Source organism: Hyperolius riggenbachi, chromosome 7 (assembly GCF_040937935.1).
Source record: "Hyperolius riggenbachi isolate aHypRig1 chromosome 7, aHypRig1.pri, whole genome shotgun sequence".
Classification (NCBI taxonomy): domain Eukaryota; kingdom Metazoa; phylum Chordata; class Amphibia; order Anura; family Hyperoliidae; genus Hyperolius; species Hyperolius riggenbachi.
Window position 1 is genome coordinate 21,891,981 of NC_090652.1, and position 23,732 is coordinate 21,915,712.

A 23,732-nucleotide genomic window follows, 5' to 3' on the forward strand; every position below is an offset into this window, starting at 1 on the left:
GATCAGGAGAGTGGTCAGGAAAGCAGAAAGTCATAACAGATAATAAACAATGCCTAGTCTTGGGTGTGAGCTCCGTGATCATCAACACCCTGGAACTAGTCTGATATATAACAGAATGGTAACACAAGTCCCTAGTCTTGGGTGTGAGGTCCTTGATCATCAACACCCTGGAACTAGTCTGAAGTATAACAGAATGGTAATACAGATCCCTAGTCTTGGGTGTGAGGTCCTTGATCATCAACACCCTGGAACTAGTCTGATGAATAACAGAATAACAACAATACAGATTCTGACAAAAAGGTCTGAGTGCTTCCACGTAGTGATCGCAACGGCAGACACCAGAGAAATGACCAGCACCCAGTATATATACCAAAGCTCTCTCCAGCGCCTCCCCTAAGTGCTGGACCAATGGGAACAGATAGAATTGTCAGCTGACCGGCTTGGTCAGCTGACACCCTTCTGGCTGTGATAAAAGCTCTGCCTCTCAGCGCGCGCGCGCGCGCATCCTTCTGAACCTGTGTGGACTATTAGTCCCAGCCACACCAGACATGTGTTGTAACGCATCCGCTGTGCTGGACGCGGAACCAGCCGCACCGCTATCAGAGCATGCGGTGGTTTCTCCACGTTCAGCCATACTGACAGATGTAGGCCTATGCGTGCAAACCGCCGCGTCAGACGCGGAATCCGCCGCCTTGTTCTCAGGACATGTGGCGGATTCTCCGCGTTCAGTCATGTTAGTAGATGCAGGCCCACGCGCGCAACCTGCCGCGTTGGACGCGGAATCAGCCGCGTTGCTCTGAGCACCCGCGGCGGCTTTTCCGCGTTTTCTCACAGTAAGGCAGAGTTATTAAATGCTTTCTTTGCTTCTGTCTTCACAAAGGAAACAGCATTGTTGCAAATTACAGAGGCAGAAGAGTCTCAATCTTCCAACTGTAATATTAAATACTTAACGCAGGAAGAAGTGAAGGCAAGACTAAATAAATTGAAAATAGTCAAGGCATCTGGCCCGGATGGCATGCATCCTCGGGTCCTAAGGGAATTAAGTTCAGTTATAGATAAACCCCTTTATCTTATCTTTTGTGACTCTCTTTCAACTGGCAGAGTCCCAGTGGATTGGCGTACAGCCTACGTTTTCCCATTATTTAAGAAGGGCAAAAAATCAGATCCAGGAAATTATAGACCTGTAAGCTTAACATCAGTTGTATGCAAACTATTTGAGGGGTTACTAAGAGATATTATACATGACTTCATAGTAGAAAATAAGCTTATTTCTCAGCATCAACATGGGTTTACTAAAGACAGGTCTTGTTTGACTAACATGCTCAGCTTTTATGAGGTAGTGAATGCTAATATGGATATTGGGAATGCTGTAGATGTGATATACTTGGACTTTGCAAAGGCCTTCGACACTATTCCCCACAAAAGTCTGGTGCAAAAGTTGAGGATGCAAGGACTGGGGAAGAGTCTGTGTGCATGGATAGGGAACTGGCTAATGGACAGAAAACAAAGAGTTGTGGTCAATGGATCGTACTCAAAATGGGAGACTGTTAGCAGTGGGGTACCACAGGGGTCTGTTCTGGGTCCAGTGCTCTTCAATGTATTTATTAATGACCTAGTAGATGCAGTAGTGAGCAATGTTGCTATTTTTGCAGATGATACAAAATTGTGCAGAATCATCAACTCTCAGGAAGATAGTTTCATATTGCAACAGGATCTGGATAGGATGGCTATATGGGCACCAGTGGTGCTCAGCAGAGCTCGAATATTCGAGTAGCTCGAATATTCGAGCTCTTTTTCAGCTATTCGAGCTCGGTATTCGAGCTCCGAATAGCTGCAGCTATTCGAATGGGCTATTCGAGTAAACGCGAATAGCCCATTCACTATTCGAGCTATTCGAGCAAACGGCGCTATTCGAGCTCGGGTGCCGAGCTCGAATAGCGTCATAGCCCAGATTGATGTCCTTAGAGCCAATCAGAGGGCTCCCAGGCCCTCTGACGGCAGCCAATCACAGAGGGGGACCCTGGCCAGCCCCTACCCTATAAATAGCGGCCGCCATGTTAGGTTTCTCCGTCCTTGCCTGAGACTTGCATAGAGAGAGAGTTGCTCCTTTGTGCTTTGGCTTAGCAAGAGCTCTATTGTGGTCATTTACCTAGCGTTTTTGCTCACATACACCTCCTATACACACCTATATTGTTGTTAGTTAGATAGACATTGTATTTTAGTTAGTAGCTTTTGTGTTACATAGACAGAGACAGCTGCTGCAGGCAAGCTTACAGCTTTAGGCCTCAGGGCCTGCCTGTGTGGGCAGCTGTTCTCTCCTGTCCTCTGTTAGTATATTTCTCTCATCTATACCAGTATTTCTGCTGTCCTTTACTACTGATTGATTCTGTATTTAGTATTGTAGTTATACTGTACTAGGACACTCACTGTCACTGTTCATAGGCTAAGGCTAAGGCTACTAGCTCCTGCGTGTGTGCACTCACTGTCTTGTACACACACACTCTATTTCCTTCTGATTACTGATTGATTATTGTAATTAGTTGTACTTACTGTTACTACTTACTCTTACTGTACTATAGGAGTCTAGGACACTCAGTCACTGTTCATAGGCTACTAGCTCCTGCGTGTGTGCACTCACTCACTGTCTGTGTACTGTAGTGTACACACACACTCTATTTCCTTCTGATTACTGATTGATTATTGTAATTAGTTGTACTTACTGTTACTACTTACTCTTACTGTACTATAGGAGTCTAGGACACTCAGTCACTGTTCATAGGCTACTAGCTCCTGCGTGTGTGCACTCACTCACTGTCTGTGTACTGTAGTGTACACACACACACTCTATTTCCTTCTGATTACTGATTGATTATTGTAATTAGTTGTACTTACTGTTACTACTTACTCTTACTGTACTATAGGAGTCTAGGACACTCAGTCACTGTTCATAGGCTACTAGCTCCTGCGTGTGTGCACTCACTGTCTGTGTACTGTACACACACACTCTATTTCCTTCTGATTACTGATTGATTATTGTAATTAGTTGTACTTACTGTTACTACTTACTCTTACTGTACTATAGGAGTCTAGGACACTCAGTCACTGTTCATAGGCTACTAGCTCCTGCGTGTGTGCACTCACTGTCTGTGTACTGTACACACACACTCTATTTCCTTCTGATTACTGATTGATTATTGTAATTAGTTGTACTTACTGTTACTACTTACTCTTACTGTACTATAGGAGTCTAGGACACTCAGTCACTGTTCATAGGCTACTAGCTCCTGCGTGTGTGTACTCACTGTCTGTGTACTGTACACACACACTCTATTTCCTTCTGATTACTGATTGATTATTGTAATTAGTTGTACTTACTGTTACTACTTACTCTTACTGTACTATAGGAGTCTAGGACACTCAGTCACTGTTCATAGGCTACTAGCTCCTGCGTGTGTGCACTCACTGTCTGTGTACTGTACACACACACTCTATTTCCTTCTGATTACTGATTGATTATTGTAATTAGTTGTACTTACTGTTACTACTTACTCTTACTGTACTATAGGAGTCTAGGACACTCAGTCACTGTTCATAGGCTACTAGCTCCTGCGTGTGTGCACTCACTGTCTGTGTACAACACACTCTATTTCCTTCTGAAGTTCTGATTACTGATTGATTATTGTAATTAGTTGTACTTACTGTTACTATTTACTCTTACTGTACTAGGACACTCAGTCACTGTTCATAGGCTAGCTCCTGCGTGTGTGTGTGCACTCACTGTCTGTGTAGTGTGTACACACTACACACACTCTATTTCCTTCTGATTACTGATTGATTATTGTAATTTCTAGTTGTACTTCCTGACTCTTACTACTTACTTACTGTAGTAGGGACACTCACTCAGTCACTGTTCATAGGCTAGCTCCTGCGCGTGTTTGCGCGTGCGTGCACTCACTGTCTGTAGTGTACACACACTAAATTTACTTGTGATTACTACTGATTATTGTAACTGCTAGTTGTACTTCCTGACTGTTACTACTTACTTACTGTATTAGGGACACTCACTCAGTCACTGTTCATAGGCTAGCTCCTGCGCGTGTTTGCGCGTGCGTGCACTCACTGTCTGTAGTGTACACACACTAAATTTACTTGTGATTACTACTGATTATTGTAACTTCTAGTTGTACTTCCTGACTGTTACTACTTACTTACTGTACTAGGGACACTCACTCAGTCACTGTTCATAGGCTAGCTCCTGCGCGTGTTTGCGCGTGCGTGCACTCACTGTCTGTAGTGTACACACACTAAATTTCCTTGTGATTACTACTGATTATTGTAACTTCTAGTTGTACTTCCTGACTGTTACTACTTACTTACTGTACTAGGGACACTCACTCAGTCACCTCACCCACCAACCCACTCCATTAAAGTACCCCACTTTTAACCCGCCCTTTTAAAAAACTTTTGTCTTTACGCCCAAAACATCGAAGATGTCTGGAAGTGGCAGCCAGCGCGGTTTGGGCAAGGGGAAGGGCAGCAAGGGAATCAGGAGGAGAGGGAGCAGCATTGTGGCAGGCCGCGGCCGCACCACCATGCACAGTTCCGCAGCAGCAGCAGCAGCGTCAGTGGCTAACATTCCTCCCATAGCCACTGGCCGTGGACGCCTTGGGCACCGCCCAGCAGGAGCATCTGCAACTCACGCTGCAGAGACACAGCAGCAGCAGCGTGTAGCACCTGCTCCGATTTTCCTCCAGCCGGGTCGGAAACGTCCCATTGAGGAAAAGCATGCAGACACTGTGGTGCAACTCATGACGGAGGATGAGCAGCCCGCCATCAGCTCTGCATCCGAGGCCTCCACCCTCACCACCACCACCACCACCCCTGTTCGCAGCAGCCGCCCAGCAGGGTCTGGGGAGGAGGCCAGTTCACCGTCACAAGTTGGCGACCTGTCACTCAGCAGTATTTTTACCCCAGGCACCATCAGGGTATTGTCTGCTGTTGTTGGCGATTTGGAGGAGGAGATGCTGATGGGCACTTTGGAGGATGAGGGATTGGACAGCAAGACTGTGGCGACAGTCAAGCAGCCCATCCATGCATCAGGAGAGGAGTTTGGGGGGTCATCATCCCAGCAGGACATGTTTCAGGTGGGGGAGGATGATGATGACCCGGTGACAGACAGAGACTGGGTGCCACCACCTCCAGGGGATGTCGTCCTCAGCAGCTCTGAGGAGGAGGAGGATGCGCTTGTGGGCCTTGCAAGGAGGCGCATCATTGCAAGCATTGGCAGCAGTAGGCAGGTCCCACAGCCTGCTGGTGTCTCAGGCTCAGCAGCAGCAGCAGCAGCATCTGCCAGTACCACCACCAGCCGCACCCAAGCCCCCCCCAACCACCACAGGGAGACAGGCGGCAGCAGCGCTTCCATGCCGTAGGGGGATGTTTCTGTCACCAATCTGGCGATTTTTCACCATGCCCACTGTGTACAGCAAGTACGCCACTTGCAACCACTGTCAGCGGAAGTTGAGCAGAGGTGCAGACCCCTTAAAGTTCAGCACCAGCTCGCTCATCAACCACCTTGCTGCGAAACATTTCCACCAGCATGAGGAGTTCCAGAGGCTGAAGGCATCTGGTGCTGGCAGTGGCACCACACCCATCACTGCACAGCTTTCAGCTGCAGCAGCAGCAGCAACAGCAGCCACCCGCCCTCCTGCTCCTCCAGCAGCACCAGCAGGAGTGCGGAAACGCACTGCTCCTCCCCCCTCTGCAACTCCTGCCGCTGAGGCCTGTTCTGGCAGCCAGTCCTCAGTGGCCTCCTCCGCTGTGTCTGCTGATTCCCGTGCCAGCAAAAGGCCACGCCAGAGCCTTTTGAGCGAGTCCTTCCAGGGGGTGGTTAGGGCTCTGCCTCCCAGCAGCCGTCGCGTGCGGCAGCTGAACGGCTTGCTGGCACGGGCCATGTGCTCCCAACTCCTGCCGTACACGCTCGTGCAGGAGGGGAGCGACATTCGTGCGCTGCTTGCTTGCGCAGCCCCAGACTGGCAGCTCCCCAGCAGACACTTCTTTGCCCGCAAGGCCATTCCTGCACTGCACCGCTTTGTGATGGCCAATGTGGAGCGAGGGCTGGAGCACGCGGTTGGTAAAAGGGTCCACGTCACCATGGACTCCTGGAGCAGCCGCTTCGGGACAGGCCGCTACCTGTCCTTCACTGTCCACTGGGTCAGCTTGGTGGAAGGGGGTGAGGATGGGAGAGCAGCAGCGGGCACAGCAGCAGCAGCAACACAGTGGGTGGTGCCACCCCGCAGGGTCAGGGGAACTGCAGCAGGTTCCTCCGATCCTCTGCCATCCTCCGGCACACCTGGCCAAACCCCCCGCCTCAGCAGCAGCGTGAAGGCCCGCCACTGCCAAGCGCTGCTGCACTTGGTCAGCCTTGGGAAGACCAAGCTGACGGCAACCCATGTGTTGGCCAAACTCCAGGAGCAGGAGAGGATTTGGCTGACCCCCAGAGGCCTCAGAGTCGGAGAGGTGGTGGCCGACAATGGGGCCAATCTGGTTGCCGCAATAGACAGGGGAATCCTGACCCACATCCCCTGTCTTGCCCACGTGCTGAACCTGGTGGTGCAGAAGTTCTTGCGCACCTACCAGGGGATGGGCGAACTGCTGGAAACGGCAAGGAACGTTGTGCGTCACTTCCGGCACTCGGCTGCAGCCTGTGCGAGCCTGGAAGACGTGCAAAAGGAGCTGGATCTGCCACGCCATCGGCTGATCCTTGACGTTCCGACTCGCTGGAACTCCACCCTGGCGATGTTGGAGCGTCTGGTTGAACAGAAGCACGCTGTCAACCAGTACCTTGCCCTGGCCACTGTTTCCGCCGCTCAGAGAAGGGACAAGACCAGCAACATCCCGTCCATCGTCCCCGATGATGACTGGAGGCACATGCAGCAGGTGTGCTTAGTGCTGGCTCCCTTTCTGCAGGCCACTAACATGGTGAGCAGGGACCATGCTATGGTCTGCGAGTGGGTGCCCCTGGTTTGTCTGCTGAACAGGGCCCTCGATGCTTTGCTGGAACAGGGAGCGGCAGCCTTGGACCAGCAGGAGCGGCAAGCAGCTGCACAGTCCACCTCTGAGGGGGAGGAGGAGGAGGACTTGGTGGAGGTCCCTGACCTTGCTGCTGATGAGGGGGAGCAGCACAGTGCAGCTGAGTTGGTGCGGGGGTGGAGAGAGGATGAGGCTGACGAGGCAGAGGAGGAGGATGAGGACAGCAGCACTGCCGTCGATGTGCCAGCAGACGTGGCCCGCCTCTTCCCAATGGCAGCGCACATGCTGACGTGCCTGCGCAGGGACCCCAGGGTGATCCAGATGAAGCAGAGGGAGGACATCTGGATCAGCATGATGTTGGACCCACGCCTCAAGGGGAAGTTGAGCCAGTTCCTGCCGCCTGCAGGAGGAGACCCAGCGCAACAAATAAGGAGCTTGCAGCAGGCACTTGTTGAGCGCTTGGAGGAAGCCTTCCCCCAGCCTTCCACCCCCACTGTCCAGCAGCGAGCACAGAGGCAGCAGCAGGTGCCTGCATCCAGCAGCAAGCGCCCCACAGACCTGCTGTCTCTCAGCCACGAGCTCTACAGGACTGTAGAGGCTCCGGCAGCAGTGACTAGAGAGGAGGTGCATGCAGCAGCATCCTCCTCCGGTCACAGCCAGCGCCTGACCCGCATGGTGGCTGACTACATGGGGTCCTACAGCGGGCTTGACAGCGATGCCCCTGTTGATCCCATGGAGTATTGGGTCAAGCGCCTGGAGATCTGGAGCGAGCTGGCGCAGTACGCCCTGGAAGTGCTGTCCTGCCCCCCTTCCAGCGTGCTGTCCGAGCGCTGCTTCAGTGCAGCTGGTGGTGTGGTCACCAAGAAACGCTCACGTCTGTCTCACAAGTCTGTGGACAGACTGACGTTTCTCAAGATGAACCAGGCGTGGGTGGAAGGCGAGTTCCTGGCCCCTGTTGTCGGCGAGAGGGGGACATGAACTGGCTAAGAACCATCGTTAATGTGCCTTACCATCCTTTACCACCTCCTGGCTCCTGCTCACTAAGCCAGCCTGGTTCACTTTGACTATTACGTCGCCTGCAGCCACACATTTTACACCTACAGTGGGCTGCTGTGTACTGCCCTTCTGCTGTCTGTCTGTGTTTCCCACTGCCAGGGTACACAGATTTAACTTCTGCTGCCACTCTGCCACCAGCTATTACGTCAAACAATAGCTATATATCTGTGTAATTTGTTTTACAAACAAAACCAAAAAACCATAAAAAAAAAGGTTTAATTTTTCTGAGGTGCCCGGGTTGAAAACTGTGTTGTCCCAGTTGTGTATTGGAAACGATGTGGGCTGCACGACCGCTGTCTGGGACCTCCTGTTGTGTTCATTTACGGCCTGGTATCACCGCTAGGTACCAGGGCTATTATGTCACGCTGCCTGCCTGCTGCCACACTCACACTACTCCTCCATTCCTCCTGCTGCTGCTGTCTGTCTGTGTTTCCCACTGCCAGGGTACACAGAATTACCTTCTGCTGCCACACTGCCACCAGCTATTACGTCAAACAATAGCTGCTCACATTACTCCTCCATTCCTCCTGCTGCTGCTGCTGTCGGTCTGTGTTTCCCACTGCCAGGGTACACAGAATTACATTCTGCTGCCACTCTGCCACCAGCTATTACGTCAAACAATAGCTATATATCTGTGTAATTTGTTTTACAAACAAAACCAAAAAACCATAAAAAAAAAGGTTTAATTTTTCTGAGGTGCCCGGGTTGAAAACTGTGTTGTCCCAGTTGTGTATTGGACACAATGTGGGCTGCACGACCGCTGTCTGGGACCTCCTGTTGTGTTTATTTACGGCCTGGTATCACCGCTAGGTACCAGGGCTATTATGTCACGCTGCCTGCCTGCTGCCACACTCACACTACTCCTCCATTCCTCCTGCTGCTGCTGTCTGTCTGTGTTTCCCACTGCCAGGGTACACAGAATTACCTTCTGCTGCCACACTGCCACCAGCTATTACGTCAAACAATAGCTGCTCACATTACTCCTCCATTCCTCCTGCTGCTGCTGCTGTCGGTCTGTGTTTCCCACTGCCAGGGTGCACAGAATTACATTCTGCTGCCACTCTGCCACCAGCTATTACGTCAAAAAATAGCTATATCTGTGTAATTTGTTGTAAAAACAAAACAAAAAAAACAAAAACAAAAAAAAGGTTTAATTTTTCTGAGGTGCCCGGGTTGAAAACTGTGTTGTCCCAGTTGTGTATTGGACACGATGTGGGCTGCACGACCGCTGTCTGGGACCTCCTGTTGTGTTCATTTACGGCCTGGTATCACCGCTACTAGGTACCAGGGCTATTATGTCACGCTGCCTGCCTGCTGCCACACTCACACTACTCCTCCATTCCTCCTGCTGCTGCTGTCTGTCTGTGTTTCCCACTGCCAGGGTACACAGAATTACCTTCTGCTGCCAGTCTGCCACCAGCTATTACGTCAAACAATAGCTGCACACATAATTACTCCTCCATTCCTCCTGCTGCTGCTGCTGTCTGTCTGTGTTTCCCAACGCCAGGGTACACAGATTTACCTTCTGCTGCCACTCTGCCACCAGCTATTACGTCAAAAAATAGCTATATCTGTGTAATTGGTTGTAAAAACAAAAATACAAAACCATTAAAAAAAAAAAGGTTTAATTTTTCTGAGGTGCCCGGGTTGAAAACTGTGTTGTCCCAGTTGTGTATTGGACACAATGTGGGCTGCACGACCGCTGTCTGGGACCTCCTGTTGTGTTTATTTACGGCCTGGTATCACCGCTAGGTACCAGGGCTATTATGTCACGCTGCCTGCCTGCTGCCACACTCACACTACTCCTCCATTCCTCCTGCTGCTGCTGTCTGTCTGTGTTTCCCACTGCCAGGGTACACAGAATTACCTTCTGCTGCCAGTCTGCCACCAGCTATTACGTCAAACAATAGCTGCACACATAATTACTCCTCCATTCCTCCTGCTGCTGCTGCTGTCTGTCTGTGTTTCCCAACGCCAGGGTACACAGATTTACCTTCTGCTGCCACTCTGCCACCAGCTATTACGTCAAAAAATAGCTATATCTGTGTAATTGGTTGTAAAACCAAAACTACAAAACCATTACAAAAAAAAAGGTTTAATTTTTCTGAGGTGCCCAGGTTGAAAACTGTGTTGTCCCAGTTGTGTATTGGACACGATGTGGGCTGCACGACCGCTGTCTGGGACCTCCTGTTGTGTTTATTTACGGCCTGGTATCACCGCTAGGTACCAGGGCTATTATGTCACGCTGCCTACCTGCTGCCACACTCACACTACTCCTCCATTCCTCCTGCTGATGCTGCTGTCTGTCTGTGTTTCCCACTGCCAGGGTACACAGAATTAGCTTCTGCTGCCACTCTGCCACCAGCTATTACGTCAAACAATAGCTGCTCACATAATTACTCCTCCATTCCTCCTGCTGCTGCTGTCTGTCTGTGTTTCCCAACGCCAGGGTACACAGATTTACCTTCTGCTGCCACTCTGCCACCAGCTATTACGTCAAAAAATAGCTATATCTGTGTAATTGGTTGTAAAACCAAAACTACAAAACCATTACAAAAAAAAAAGGTTTAATTTTTCTGAGGTGCCCGGGTTGAAAACTGTGTTGTCCCAGTTGTGTATTGGACACAATGTGGGCTGCACGACCGCTGTCTGGGACCTCCTGTTGTGTTTATTTACGGCCTGGTATCACCGCTAGGTACCAGGGCTATTATGTCACGCTGCCTACCTGCTGCCACACTCACACTACTCCTCCATTCCTCCTGCTGATGCTGCTGTCTGTCTGTGTTTCCCACTGCCAGGGTACACAGAATTACCTTCTGCTGCCAGTCTGCCACCAGCTATTACGTCAAACAATAGCTGCTCACATTACTCCTCCATTCCTCCTGCTGCTGCTGCTGTCGGTCTGTGTTTCCCACTGCCAGGGTACACAGAATTACATTCTGCTGCCACTCTGCCACCAGCTATTACGTCAAACAATAGCTATATATCTGTGTAATTTGTTTTACAAACAAAACCAAAAAACCATAAAAAAAAAGGTTTAATTTTTCTGAGGTGCCCGGGTTGAAAACTGTGTTGTCCCAGTTGTGTATTGGACACGATGTGGGCTGCACGACCGCTGTCTGGGACCTCCTGCCTGCTGTGTTTATTTACAGCCCTGGTATCACCGCTAGGTACCAGGGCTATTATGTCACGCTGCCTGCCTCATTGACTGCCTGCTGCCACACACTCATCCTCCTCCTCCTGCTGCTGAATTTACCTCCTGCTGTCTGTGTGTTTCCACTGCCAGGGAGCACATACAATAGCGCTTCCAACATGCGTGCGCCACCAGCTATTTGTTACGCTCAAAAATAGCTGCATTTATTTTAAAAAAAAAATTGAAAAGAGAAATAAGTGAAGAAGAAGACGATATAGAAGATGAAGAAGATGAAGATGAAGAAGAAGAAGAAGATGAAGAAGAAGAAGAAGATGAAGAAGAAGATGAAGAAGAAGAAGAAGAAGAAGAAGAAGAAGAAGAAGAAGAAGAAGATGAAGAAGAAGAAGATGAAGATGATGAAGAAGATGATGAAGAAGATGATGAAGAAGATGATGAAGAAGATGATGAAGAAGATGATGAAGAAGATGATGAAGAAAAAGAAGATGATGATGAAGAAGATGATGATGAAGAAGATGAAGATATAGAAGAAGAAGATATAGAAGAAGAAGATATAGAAGATAAAGAAGAAGAAGAAGAAGAAGAAGAAGAAGAAGAAGAAGAAGTATATACAGTACTGAACAAAATTCTGGACACAACTTCTCTTTTCACCTTTTTTTTTTTAAAGGAACATCCCCACATAATCACTTGCTGTTGTTACTTGGAAAAAAAGATGTTTCTTGCATCATTCACCCTCAAAACAAGTGTAGGAAGCTATTTAAGGCCAATTCGAATAGTCAGCTCGAATAATGAGCTCGAATACCGACTCGAATAGTGAGCTCGAAGTCCGAGGTCGAATCGAATAGTAAAATTTATTCGACTCGAATATTCGACTGACCTCGAATAATTTACTATTCGAATTCGACCAAACTCGAATTTTGAAAAGGGGTATTTGAGCACCACTGATGGGCACATACTTGGCAGATGAAATTCAATGTTGAAAAATGTAAAGTCATGCATTTTGGTCGTACCAATGGTCTAGCACCATACAAAATAAATGGGATACAGTTGGGGACATCAAACTTGGAGAAGGACTTAGGAGTACTCATTGACAACAAGTTAAATAATCGTACTCAATGCCAAGCCGCTGCAGCTAAAGCTAACAACATTTTGGGATGCATTAAAAGGGAAATAAAAACTCGAGATGCTAGCATAATATTGCCCCTGTTTAACTCTCTAGTAAGGCCACATCTGGAATATGGAATTTAGTTCTGGGCACCACATTACAAAAAAGATATTGCAGTTTTAGAGCAGGTGCAGAGACGAGCAACAAAATTGATACGAGGGATGGAAGGTCTCACTTACCAAGAAAGGTTAGAAAGGTTAGATAAACTGGGTTTATTTAGTCTAGAGAAAAGACACCTTAGAGGAGATCTAATTAACATGTATAAATACATCAAAACGTTTTAGCCATTTATTTAGCAAAGGGTTCTTTACAGTAAGAGTGATTAAGATGTGAAATGCATTGCCACAGGAAGTCGTTATGGCAAACTCTATACCTGCATTTAAAGGGGGCTTAGATGCTTTCCTTGCGTTGAAAGTCATCCATGGCTACAATTACTAGGTAATGCCTAATGATGTTACATAGTTGATCCAGGGATTTTATCTGATTGCCATCTGGAGTCGGGAAGGAATTTTTCCCTTTTGGGGCTAATTGGACCATGCCTTGTAAGGGTTTTTTCGCCTTCCTCTGGATCAACAGGGATATGTGAGGGAGCAGCTGGAGTTGTACTTTGTACTGGTTGAACTCGATGGACGTATGTCTTTTTTCAACCAAAATAACTATGTAACTATGTTAACCACTTTACCCCCGCGCGTACGTATTTCTCCGCCCCTTTTTCCATCCTTTAAAAACCAGGGACGGAGAAACACGTACTTTCCGCGTTCCCGACGCTGTCCGCGCTCCCGCTCGTAAACACGCCGCCCGCCGCTAGTAAAACCGCCGCCGCCCGCTCGCCCAGAGATCAATGAACGGGAAAATCCATTCCCGTTCGTTGATCTAAGCCCCACAATGACCCGCTGCTCTCCTATGGGCAGCGCGATCATTGTGAGAAGAAACTCACGTGTCCAGCCTCCTTATTCTTCCTCCAAGCTTCCGGAAGGAGGCTTGGAGGTCGCAATAAAGCGAAAAGTTACTGTGGCCATCTTGTGGCCAAATAGTAAACTACACCCTACACATTTTTCACATACAAATAAATGACTTTTACACAAAAAATTAACTCATTACCTCCCACACTCCCCATTTTTTTTTTTTTGTAATTAAAAAAAAATTAAAAAATTTACAATTAAAAAAAATACATAATTAGTTACCTTAGGGACTGAACTTTTTAAATATTTAAGTCAAGAGGGTATAACACTGTTACTTTATAAACTATGGGCTTGTAATTAGGGATGGACGCAAAACTGAAAAAAATGCACCTTTATTTCCAAATGAAATATTGGCGCCAAACATTGTGATAGGGACATAATTTAAACGGTTTTATAACCGGGACAAAAGGGCACATAAATTTCATGGGTTTTAATTACAGTAGCATGCATTATTTAAAAACTATAATGGCCGAAAACTGAAAAATAATTTTTTTTCCCCACATTTTTCCTATTTTCCCATTAAAACACATTTAGAAAAAAATAATTCTTGGCATAATGTCCCACCTAAAGAAAGCCTAATTGGTGGCGGAAAAAACAAGATATAGTTCATTTCATTGCGATAAGTAATGATAAAGTTATAGACGAATGAATGGAAGGAGCGCTGAAAGGTGAAAATTGCTCTGGTGGTCAGGGGGTAAAACCCCTCAGTGGTGAAGTGGTTAAACACACTATATTTTATCTAGCTATCAACAATAGTAGCAACTCTTCAGAAGTCAGGGTTCAGTTTGTGCGGCTGAATAGCAGGATAGCTGAACAAATAAATGACGTTAGCGTTGTTTATTAAAAATGCAATATAAATAATATATACAGAAAATCATTAAAATCAACAATTAGAGACATTAATAGCCAGTGTGAAAATACAAATGGAAGAAAATATGTACACTTAAAGGGATACTGTAGGGGGGTCGGGGGAAAATGAGCTGAACTTACCCGGGGCTTCTAATGGTCCCCCGCAGACATCCTGTGTTGGCACAGCCACTCCCCAATGCTCCAGCCCCGCCTCCGGTTCACTTCTGGAATTTCTGACTTTAAAGTCAGAAAACCACTGCGCCTGCGTTGCCGTGTCCTCGCTCCCGCTGATGTCACCAGGAGTGTACTGCGCAGATAAAGACCATACTGGGCATGCGCCGTGCGTTCTTGATGACATCAGCGGGATGGAGGACACAGCAACGCAGGCGCAGTGGTTTTCTGACTTTAAAGTCAGAAATTCCAGAAGTGAACCGGAGGCGGGGCTGGAGCATTGGGGAGTGGCTGTGCCAACACAGGATGTCTGCGGGGGACCATTAGAAGCCACAGGTAAGTTGAACTCATTTTCCCCCGACCCCCCTACAGTATCCCTTTAAGGTCAGGTGAAATATGTCCTTTCTAGGAAAAGTAATGCTAAGTCCTTGGTTTCAGAGTGGAGGACTCAGAGTCAAAGTCCAAACAAGGCGGTTGCCAGCATGTCTTCAAGCTGGCAAGGGTGTAATCAGGATGATGTTTCAAAGTGGAGGACATTGATTTTGGGTCCTCTACCATTCTTATACCCCTGATCCAGGAGGAGGGAGTGAGGGTGGGAACCACACACCCCCTTAGAACATGAGATGAGTCCTCCCCCTTCTCCTGGGGACCAAAAATCATATCTGACCATATATGGGCTCTATCTCACAGAACCGTACAGGTCAGGGCAGATTTACTAACATTTTCAGGTCAGTCCCGATTTTACCCAGCACCCTGATACCAAACATGAGGGGTAGGACCCCTGTGGTATCACCAGGTCACTTTCAAACTGCCTAACTGACAGCCCCTACCTCAGAATGTTCTCAGCACCAGCGCCAGGCAAAGCCCGACCCACTCTGTGAGCTTGGAGGGCCTGGCAGTCTTGCAATACAGGAAATATGACAAATAGAGCAGCTTATAGTTTATTATAGACATCTAGGAGTTACAGCAGGTCGGTTCTAGGTGAAGGGCTCTTTGAAGCTAAGATAGCAGAGCTACGTGTCAGCTTCCCTGCTGAGATCGGGGCCGAGGAGTCTCACTCTCTCTCCGTTAAATTGTTTCTGTCAGGCTACTTATCTGACTGCATCTGATGGATGGGCCCTTAGCACAGCTGGGTGCCTGGGACACTCTGCTGCAGGCTTCCTGCCATTTGGTAAAAGGAAAACAAACTGTCTTTTAAAATAATGAATGTCATTCTGATCTCTGCAATGACTGCACAAATCTATCGGGAAGCGATCAGAAAATCGACTGCGCGAATCTTACCGATTCGCCTGCACTCCTCACGGCTATTCCGTGACAACGCCTAGCTACGTTTGTGCCAATTCATGGTCTTTATTATAGCTAAGATAGCTCAAATTAGTCCCAATTTATCTTGTCCTGTATTATAAGCGAAGATACGTTAAATTGTAGACAGAGATAGAAATCCTGTCATTTAATTGGTTGCATATACATTATATGGGGACAACGCCCGTTTGTCATATTTGCTAATTCATAGCTATGCACCATAGTCAAATGGAACTGACTGAGGGTTTTCAGGTTAGATGATATAAAACTGCTTTGTTTCTTTGATCCTTTGAAGTCGTGTTATCCGGCTCATTGCAAGAAAAACCTTGCGAGTTTATGTCAATCAAAAGTGCAATTTTACACTATTTTGATATATGGTTATATTTAATATTAAATTCATATTTTTTCCAAATTGGTCTAAGATTCAGGTTTAAACCAGTACTGTGCGAAACCTACGATAAAGAAATTCAAAAGTTGGGCGTGTGTCATAATTTGAAGCTCCTCCCATCTTTTAGGAACTTTTGAATTATCAGTTGCTATCATTTTACAAAACACCTGACACCGGGAACACATCAGTACCTCCCCTATAATATCACCATACCATTAGTCCTGCCCTCAGTGCTATAGAGAGAAGCAGACTAGGCAGACATAATCTACCACGGCATTAGCAGCTCCTATCATACTGGAGAAAGATTCTACTTCACATTACAAGTCTGCTCCTAAATCCCTGGGGGGCACTTGTCCTGGAAGATTACTGGAAGCAATGTTACCAGGTAACTAATAACTCTAGTCTTCCCCAGGAATCTTCCAGCATATGTCCTCTGAGATGATCAGCAAGAAATGAGAGGTTAGGATGAGTCCCCAGCTTGGAGGAAGTCCTGAGTGTAGAGCAGGTGACATCTGTAGTGTAGTTCCAGCACTGTGAGGCCACGTCATTGCTGCTGCTCTAATAATATGTGCTTCCAGGACACTTGTGCTTGTATCCCCGTAACTTCATAAGCTGCCTGACTGCAACTTATCACAACATTACTGAGGTGACTAAGGATGCTCTCCTGTATGACTTCTCTGATGTCGAAGAAGATCAATTTTCCGACTGAAAGATTTCCCACACTCTGAACATGAATATGGACGCTCTCCTGTGTGACTTTTCTGATGTCTAAGAAGATTAGCTTTCTGACTGAAATATTTCCCACACTCTGGACATGAATAAGGAGTCTCTCCTGTGTGAATTCTCTGATGTCTAAGAAGACAAGAGTCATCACTGAAACATTTCCCACACTCTGGACATGTATAAGGACGTTCTCCTGTGTGACTTCTCTGATGTCTAAGAAAATGATCTTTCCGACTAAAACATTTCCCACACTCTGAACATGAATAAAGACTCTCTCTTGTGTGACTTCGCTGATGTATCAGAAGACAAGCTTTCTGACTGAAACATTTCCCACACTCTGGACATGTATAAGGACGCTCTCCTGTGTGACTTCTCTGATGTCCAAGAAGATCAGATTTCTGAATGAAACATTTCCCACACTCCAGACAAGAATGAAGCTCACCTGTGTAAGTTTTCTGATGTCTAAGAAGACTACCTTTCTGACTGAAACATTTCCCACACTCTGTACATGAATAAGGACGCTCTCCTGTGTGACTTCTCTGATGTGTAAGGAGATCACCATTCTGACTGAAACATTTCCCACACTCTGTACATAAATAAGGCCGCTCTCCTGTGTGAGTTCTCTGATGTCTAAAATAATTACTTTTCTGAGAAAAACATTTCCCACACTCAGAACATGGAAATTGCTGCTCCCCGGTATGTACTCTCACATGTGCAGCAAGATGTGATGTGGTTTTGCAACATTTCCCACATTCTGAGCATTGATAACTCTTCCCACCTCCCTCTCTATCAGTATTAGAGTTACTGGAACATTCCCCAGAATAAGACGGATCTCCTGATCTATCGGCACTGTGACACTTTGGATGGGTATTTGAGGTAACAGGAAGGGATCTATCAGAAGGTTCCTCAGGATTGGAGAGATCTGGTGATTTGTCCTCATGGTGACATCTGCTGGGTATATTATCAGCAATGGAGCTTCCTGCTGGTAAATGTAGTGCGGCACCATTATCTTCTGCACCATAATCTGTTGGAGAAATAATAACAGTCAGAGAACAGTCATTGTCCTGTCAGCAGTCATGTGTGTTGCCGTAGCAGTGACAGATAATGACAAGAGAATATACAGGGTGGTGCAGGAAAGACCCCCGTGCTCCTCTTACTCTCTCCCTGCTGTGTGGGGTCTCCGGCATCATGAAGCCTGTGTCACCTCCATTTGCTGCGGTATGAGAGCGTTACCTATACGGCAGCACATGCAGGTGACACAGGCTTCAGGTAAGCCGGAGAGGACACACAGCAGTGATAGAGTAAGAGGCACAGGGGGACCGGCTGGCCGGAGGGCTGTCTGTATACTCACGCTCATTAGCCCCAGCGCTCAGAGGATCTGTCAGAAACAGTCTTATCAGTCTGCCGACAGACTGTACACACGTCCTACTGTCAGCAGAACGTCCGCACAGCGGGAGGATCTGACGTACCTGCCGTTTGTTACAATAGTGCGTGTGTACGCACCTTAACCTTTCTTGGTAAGTGAGACTTTCCATCCCTCGTATCAATTTTGTTGCTCGTCTCTGCACCTGCTCTAAAACTGCAATATCCTTCCTGTAATGTGCCCAGAACTGAATTCCATATTCCAGATGTGGCCTTACTAGAGAGTTAAACAGGGGCAATATTATGCTAGCATCTCGAGTTTTTATTTCCCTTTTAATGCATTCTTCAATTTAATTTTCTTTAGCTGCAGCAGCTTGGCATTGGATATGATTATTTAAGTTGTTGTCAATGAGTACTCCTAAGTTCTTCTCCAAGTTTGATATCCCCATCTGTACCCCGTTTATTTTGTATGATGCTAGATCATTGGTACGACCCAAAATGAAAGACTTTTTTTTAACATTTAATTTCATCTGCCATTTATATGCCCATATAGCCATCCTATCCAGATACTTTTGCAATATGTCACCATCTTCCTGAGACAATTTTGCATCTTCTGCAAAAATAGCAACATTATTTCTTACTTACTAAATTGAAGAGCACTGGAGCCAGGACTGACCCCGGTGGGACCCCCCTGCTAACAGTCACCCATTTTGAATATGATATATTGACCACAACTCTTTGCTTTCTGTCCATTAGCCAGTTCCCTATCCATGCACACAAACTCTTCCCCAGTCCTTGCATCCTCAACTTTTGCACCAGGCAGTTTAGGGGAACAGTATCAAAGGCCTATGCAAAGTCCAAGTATATCATATCTACAACATTCCCAATATCCACACTAGCATTCACCACCTCATAAAAGCTGAGCATGTTAGTTAAACAGGACCTGTCCTCAATAAACCCATGCTGATGCTCAGAAAAAGGGGTTTCTCGATAACGGAACTTAATTCCTTTAGCACCTGAGGATGTATGCCATTTGGGCCAGGTGCCTTATCTATTTGTATTTTATTTAGTCTTGTCTTCATTCCTTCCTGCATTAAGTATTTCATATTAAAATTGGAGGATTGGGACCCTTCTGTCATTTGCAACAATAATGCTTCAACAGCAAGCATTCAACAGCTCCGCCCTACCTTGGTCATCTACCAGTGAGTTCCCTCCCTTATCCTTTAGGAGTCCAATACAGTTCACCTTACTTTTTTTATTAGAGTTGATATACTTGTAAAACTTCTCTGGGTTATATGTGATATCCCTAATGATTTGATTTTTAGCTTCAATCTTTGCCAGCCTAATTTATGTTTTACAAGCTGTATTGCACTCCTTATACTGTAATTTCTTAATGCAGCCTCCCTTCCCATTTTAAAGGACTTATAGGCACTTTTTTCCACTTCTATAACCTCTCTATTCATCCATAGAGGATTTTTTTATTCCTAGTTTTGTTTCCATATGGGATACATTTACTACAATATTGATTGAGAATAATTTTTAAAGTTTGCCTTCAGTGTCCTTCCCTTGTAGTATACTATCCCAGTTCACCGAACTTGGAGCATGCCTGAGCAGATTGAACTTCGCTTTTCTAAAATGCATAGTTTTAGTTGTTCTGCTGCCTATCAAATCGGTAACCTATCAATCCCCAGATCAATAGTTATCATGTGGGCCCACCACAGAAATATATACTACAGCACATTTTGAGCTGGAACTCCCTGCCCAGCACTGCCAGATGTCAGCAATCAGGATCCTCAGCAGCATCGGCCATAACCACCAGGGCCGTTTCTACCCCCGTGCGGGGCGTGCCGCCGCCCGGGGCGCTGTTAGGAGGGGGGCGCTATAATGGAGGGGGGAGCCGGAGCCGCGGGGAGGGCAGCCCGACCTCTCCCTCCCTCTCCCGGGCGCCCTCCGTGCTCCCCCCTGAGATGCAGAGCGAGCAGCCGGGAAGCGCTGTTTGCAACTCACCTGCCTGGCTCCAAGCGCTGCTCTCTCGCCGCTGGTCTGTCTCTTCTCTCTGCATACATGCTGATACACGCGGCTTCCGGCTAAACAGGAAGCTGCGTGTATCAGCATGTATGCAGAGAGAGGAGACAGACCAACGGCGAGAGAGCAGCGATTGGAGCCAGGCAGGTGAGTTGCAAACAGCGCTTCCCGGCTGCTCGCTCTGCATCTCAGGGGGGAGCACGGAGGGCGCCCGGGAGAGGGAGGGAGAGGTCGGGCTGCCCTCCCGGCGGCTCCGGCTCCCCCCTCCACTATAGGGGACAGCTAGCTATCTAACCTATCCTGGGGGCAGCTACCTAATCTAACCTACGCTGGGGGGCACCTACCTAATCTAACCTATACTGGGGGGCAGCTACCTATCTAACCTATACTGGGGGCACCTACTTAATCTAACCTACGCTGGGGGGCACCTACCTAATCTAACATACACTGGGGGGCACCTACCTAATCTAACATACACTGGGGGGCACCTACCTAATCTAAACTATACTGGGGGGCACCTACCTAATCTAAACTACACTGGGGGGCACCTACCTAATCCTAATCTAACCTATACTGGGGGGCAGCTACCTAATCTAACCTTCACTGGGGGGCAGCTACCTATCTAACCTTCACTGGGGGGCAGCTACCTATCTAACCTATACTGGGGGGCAGCTACCTATCTAATCTATACTGGGGGGGCACCTACCTAATCTAACCTACGCTGGGGGCACCTACCTAATCTAACCTACGCTGGGGGGCAGCTACCTATCTAACCTACACTGGGGGGCAGCTACCTAATCTAACCTACACTGGGGGGCAGCTACCTAATCTAACCTACACTGGGGGGCAGCTACCTAATCTAACCTATACTGGGGGGCAGCTACCTAATCTAACCTATACTGGGGGCACTTATTTAACCTGTATTGGGGGCACCTACCTAGCTAGCCTATACAGGTGGCCACTATACTGGCTACCTATATTGCAGGCACCTACCTAAATAACCTGTACTGGCGCACCTACCTATCTAACTTATACCGGGGGCGCCTGCCTATCTAACCTATACTGGGGGCAACTATACTGGCTACCTATACTGGAGGCACCTACCTGGCTAACCTATACCGGAGGCAACTATACTGGCTCACCTATGCCTGGCTACCTATACTGGGGTATCTATTCTTGGCTACCTATACTGTGGGGACCTATACTAAGTGCAACTAGACCTGGCTAACCTATACTGCGGGCACCCATACCTTGCTCGGGGGGGGGGGGGGGCGCAATTTTTACACCCCTGCCCTGGGTGCATTTTAGCCTAGAAACTGCACTGATAACCACAGGTTTCTTTCATGAAGAACTGGGTCATCACTATTCACCTCCCTCTGTCCCCCCCTCCCCCCATGTCTCCTTAGAGATGACAGATGATTGCCAAGTGCGACTGGTGGCGCCGTAGTATGGCAGCCTCGGCTCTTGGTTTTTGGACATTATCCCCCCATCCTTCCAGAACCGGTAGATTAGAAGGCCACAAAAATGTATCGGATTAGATTGTTTTTTCATATCAGAACACACATTTGACTTTTCTATGGAAATGATCAGATTTTTTCGAAGTATCACATATGGCCACATTGCAATCTACCATCAGTGCCCAGCCCACTCAATGCGGCTGGCCCAGGCTGAATACTGCACACTATCCCACAATGGCTGCAATTCACCAAGCATTACCCCATTCAGCAATGCAGAAAACAGCTGATTTTACCCAACATTCAATCAAATGTCAATTCACTAAGTCGGTTTAAAACCCTGACATAAAATTCAATAAAAACAGGTTTTGCTACTTTTTATATGCCATACGGTTATCATACTTGCATTTGTGCATAGGTATTATTATTCATTTATAAGCGATAGCTTCCCAAAAGTACAGTTTTTTGCTTTGTGAGCTGACTTTGCATTTTATTAAATAACTGGTTTTATTCTTTCATTCAGTCAGGCAGACAAGCTTTGACTCTCTCTGTGTCCTCCAGCTCCTGCACAGTCAGACAATGTGTCACATTCCACTCTTGATACATTTAAGTAAACACAAGATTACATTGTTTAACATTCTTTAACATTCGGATGCGGAAGGCTGTGCAGGAACTGAAGCTTCTAAAGCCTGTGTTTCACCCTTTGAATGTAAAATAATGTTGGTTGTATATAATATGCTGAGAATAATCTATTAGAGCAAAGAAAAAATTCTGGGTTATATTCCACTTTAAATAAACACTTCAATAAATGTCACTTCACTGAGATTAGAGCATTTGGTTAACAACAAGTGAGATGTTCAGTATATTAAGTGCAGCCTGGAGCTGTCAGTAACTAACAAACTGCCATTCAGTAAAATGTACAGGCAGTGGAGCCAGCCAATAGGAGGAGCCACCCCGTCCTGCTACTCCCTCCATTGGTACCGATATACTCCCGGGCGGGACATCAGAAAGTATGAGGTTTCCCCTGTAATCCTTTAGATGTGAACAGGGAAAGACTGATACACAGAATACACATTGTCTTGTTGGGGCACCAAATAGGTGGGAATGGCCCTGGGTGTAAGCACACTGTTATATGTGGCAATGGGCAAGGCTGATTGTTCACCTGGAAGTGGCATCCCTGAGTCACTGGTCCCCATCATGTCACTCTCCTCTGCAGACTGCTGCTCCTCCTTCACATGTGTCTCTTCATCATCTCCATCCTCTAGCTTCACATCCATCACTTCTTCACTCTAAACACAGAAAATAACAGGAAATAACACTGTTACAATGCAAGCACTGATGAAGGGAGGTCATTCCATATGGAGTCAGTGTTGTGTTTACAGCCTCAGTTCCATCTACCTGATGAGGGTGGGGGATGGTGGGATCTTCCTGTGTACACTCCTGGGAATAAAGAGGACCTGTATAGCTCTCCGGTGAGGTTCTGTTAGTGGATCCACCTGTAGGGAACACACAGGGGTGGAAAAGGCAGAAATATAAGATTCCTCTATTACAGCATAAAAGTGATCTCTGCCATGTAGTCACAGTGACTGCTGTACAGAAGCAGCTTTGTGTGTGGCTGGGGGACCTCTGCAGTGTATTGCAGCTCACAGACAACTAACCCATGCTCTATAATAACTTCCTTATTAGATGGGGATTAGCAGAGATGTCACAGTCATATCCAGGGAGAGTTATTCATCCTACTCACCCTAGTCAGATATGTGGGTGTGGCTGAGCATCCCTCCGTGTACGAGCGTGGCCACGCTGCATGTGTGAGAGTACAGCCACGTCTGCACAGTCCACAAGAGGTTTTGTGCTAGCGTGCAGGATGTACCCGTGCATGAGCAGTACAGATACGCTCGTACACAGAGGGGAGTGCAGCCACAGGAACACATGTGACAAACTCTTGTGGAATATATTCAGAGGGACCCTGCGCAGAAATGGTGGGCTTGTGGAGCAATTAGGAAGCCTCTGCACTATCCAGAACATTCCTTCTACTTGGGTACATTTAAAAATAAAATTTGTTTTAGTGGTCACTGTCAGATTTAGGAGAAATGTA

General features: G+C 47.1%; 1 protein-coding gene across 10 annotated transcripts in view; it reads right to left on the reverse strand.

The window, feature by feature from the left end:
- Positions 1 to 23,732, reverse strand: part of LOC137524126 (zinc finger protein 567-like) — a 342,122-nt gene that overhangs the window by 53,485 nt on the left and 264,905 nt on the right. For 9 of the 10 annotated variants that reach the window (XM_068243660.1, XM_068243661.1, XM_068243663.1 and 6 more), the window contains 2 exons: positions 23,036 to 23,133; positions 22,800 to 22,926 (listed from right to left, as the gene is read on the reverse strand). In XM_068243660.1, coding sequence (XP_068099761.1) covers positions 22,800 to 22,926; positions 23,036 to 23,133 — 225 coding nt within the window. Of the gene's footprint in view, positions 1 to 14,744; positions 17,821 to 22,799; positions 22,927 to 23,035; positions 23,134 to 23,732 lie in introns of those variants that run through there. The other variant, XM_068243666.1, reaches the window with a different exon arrangement.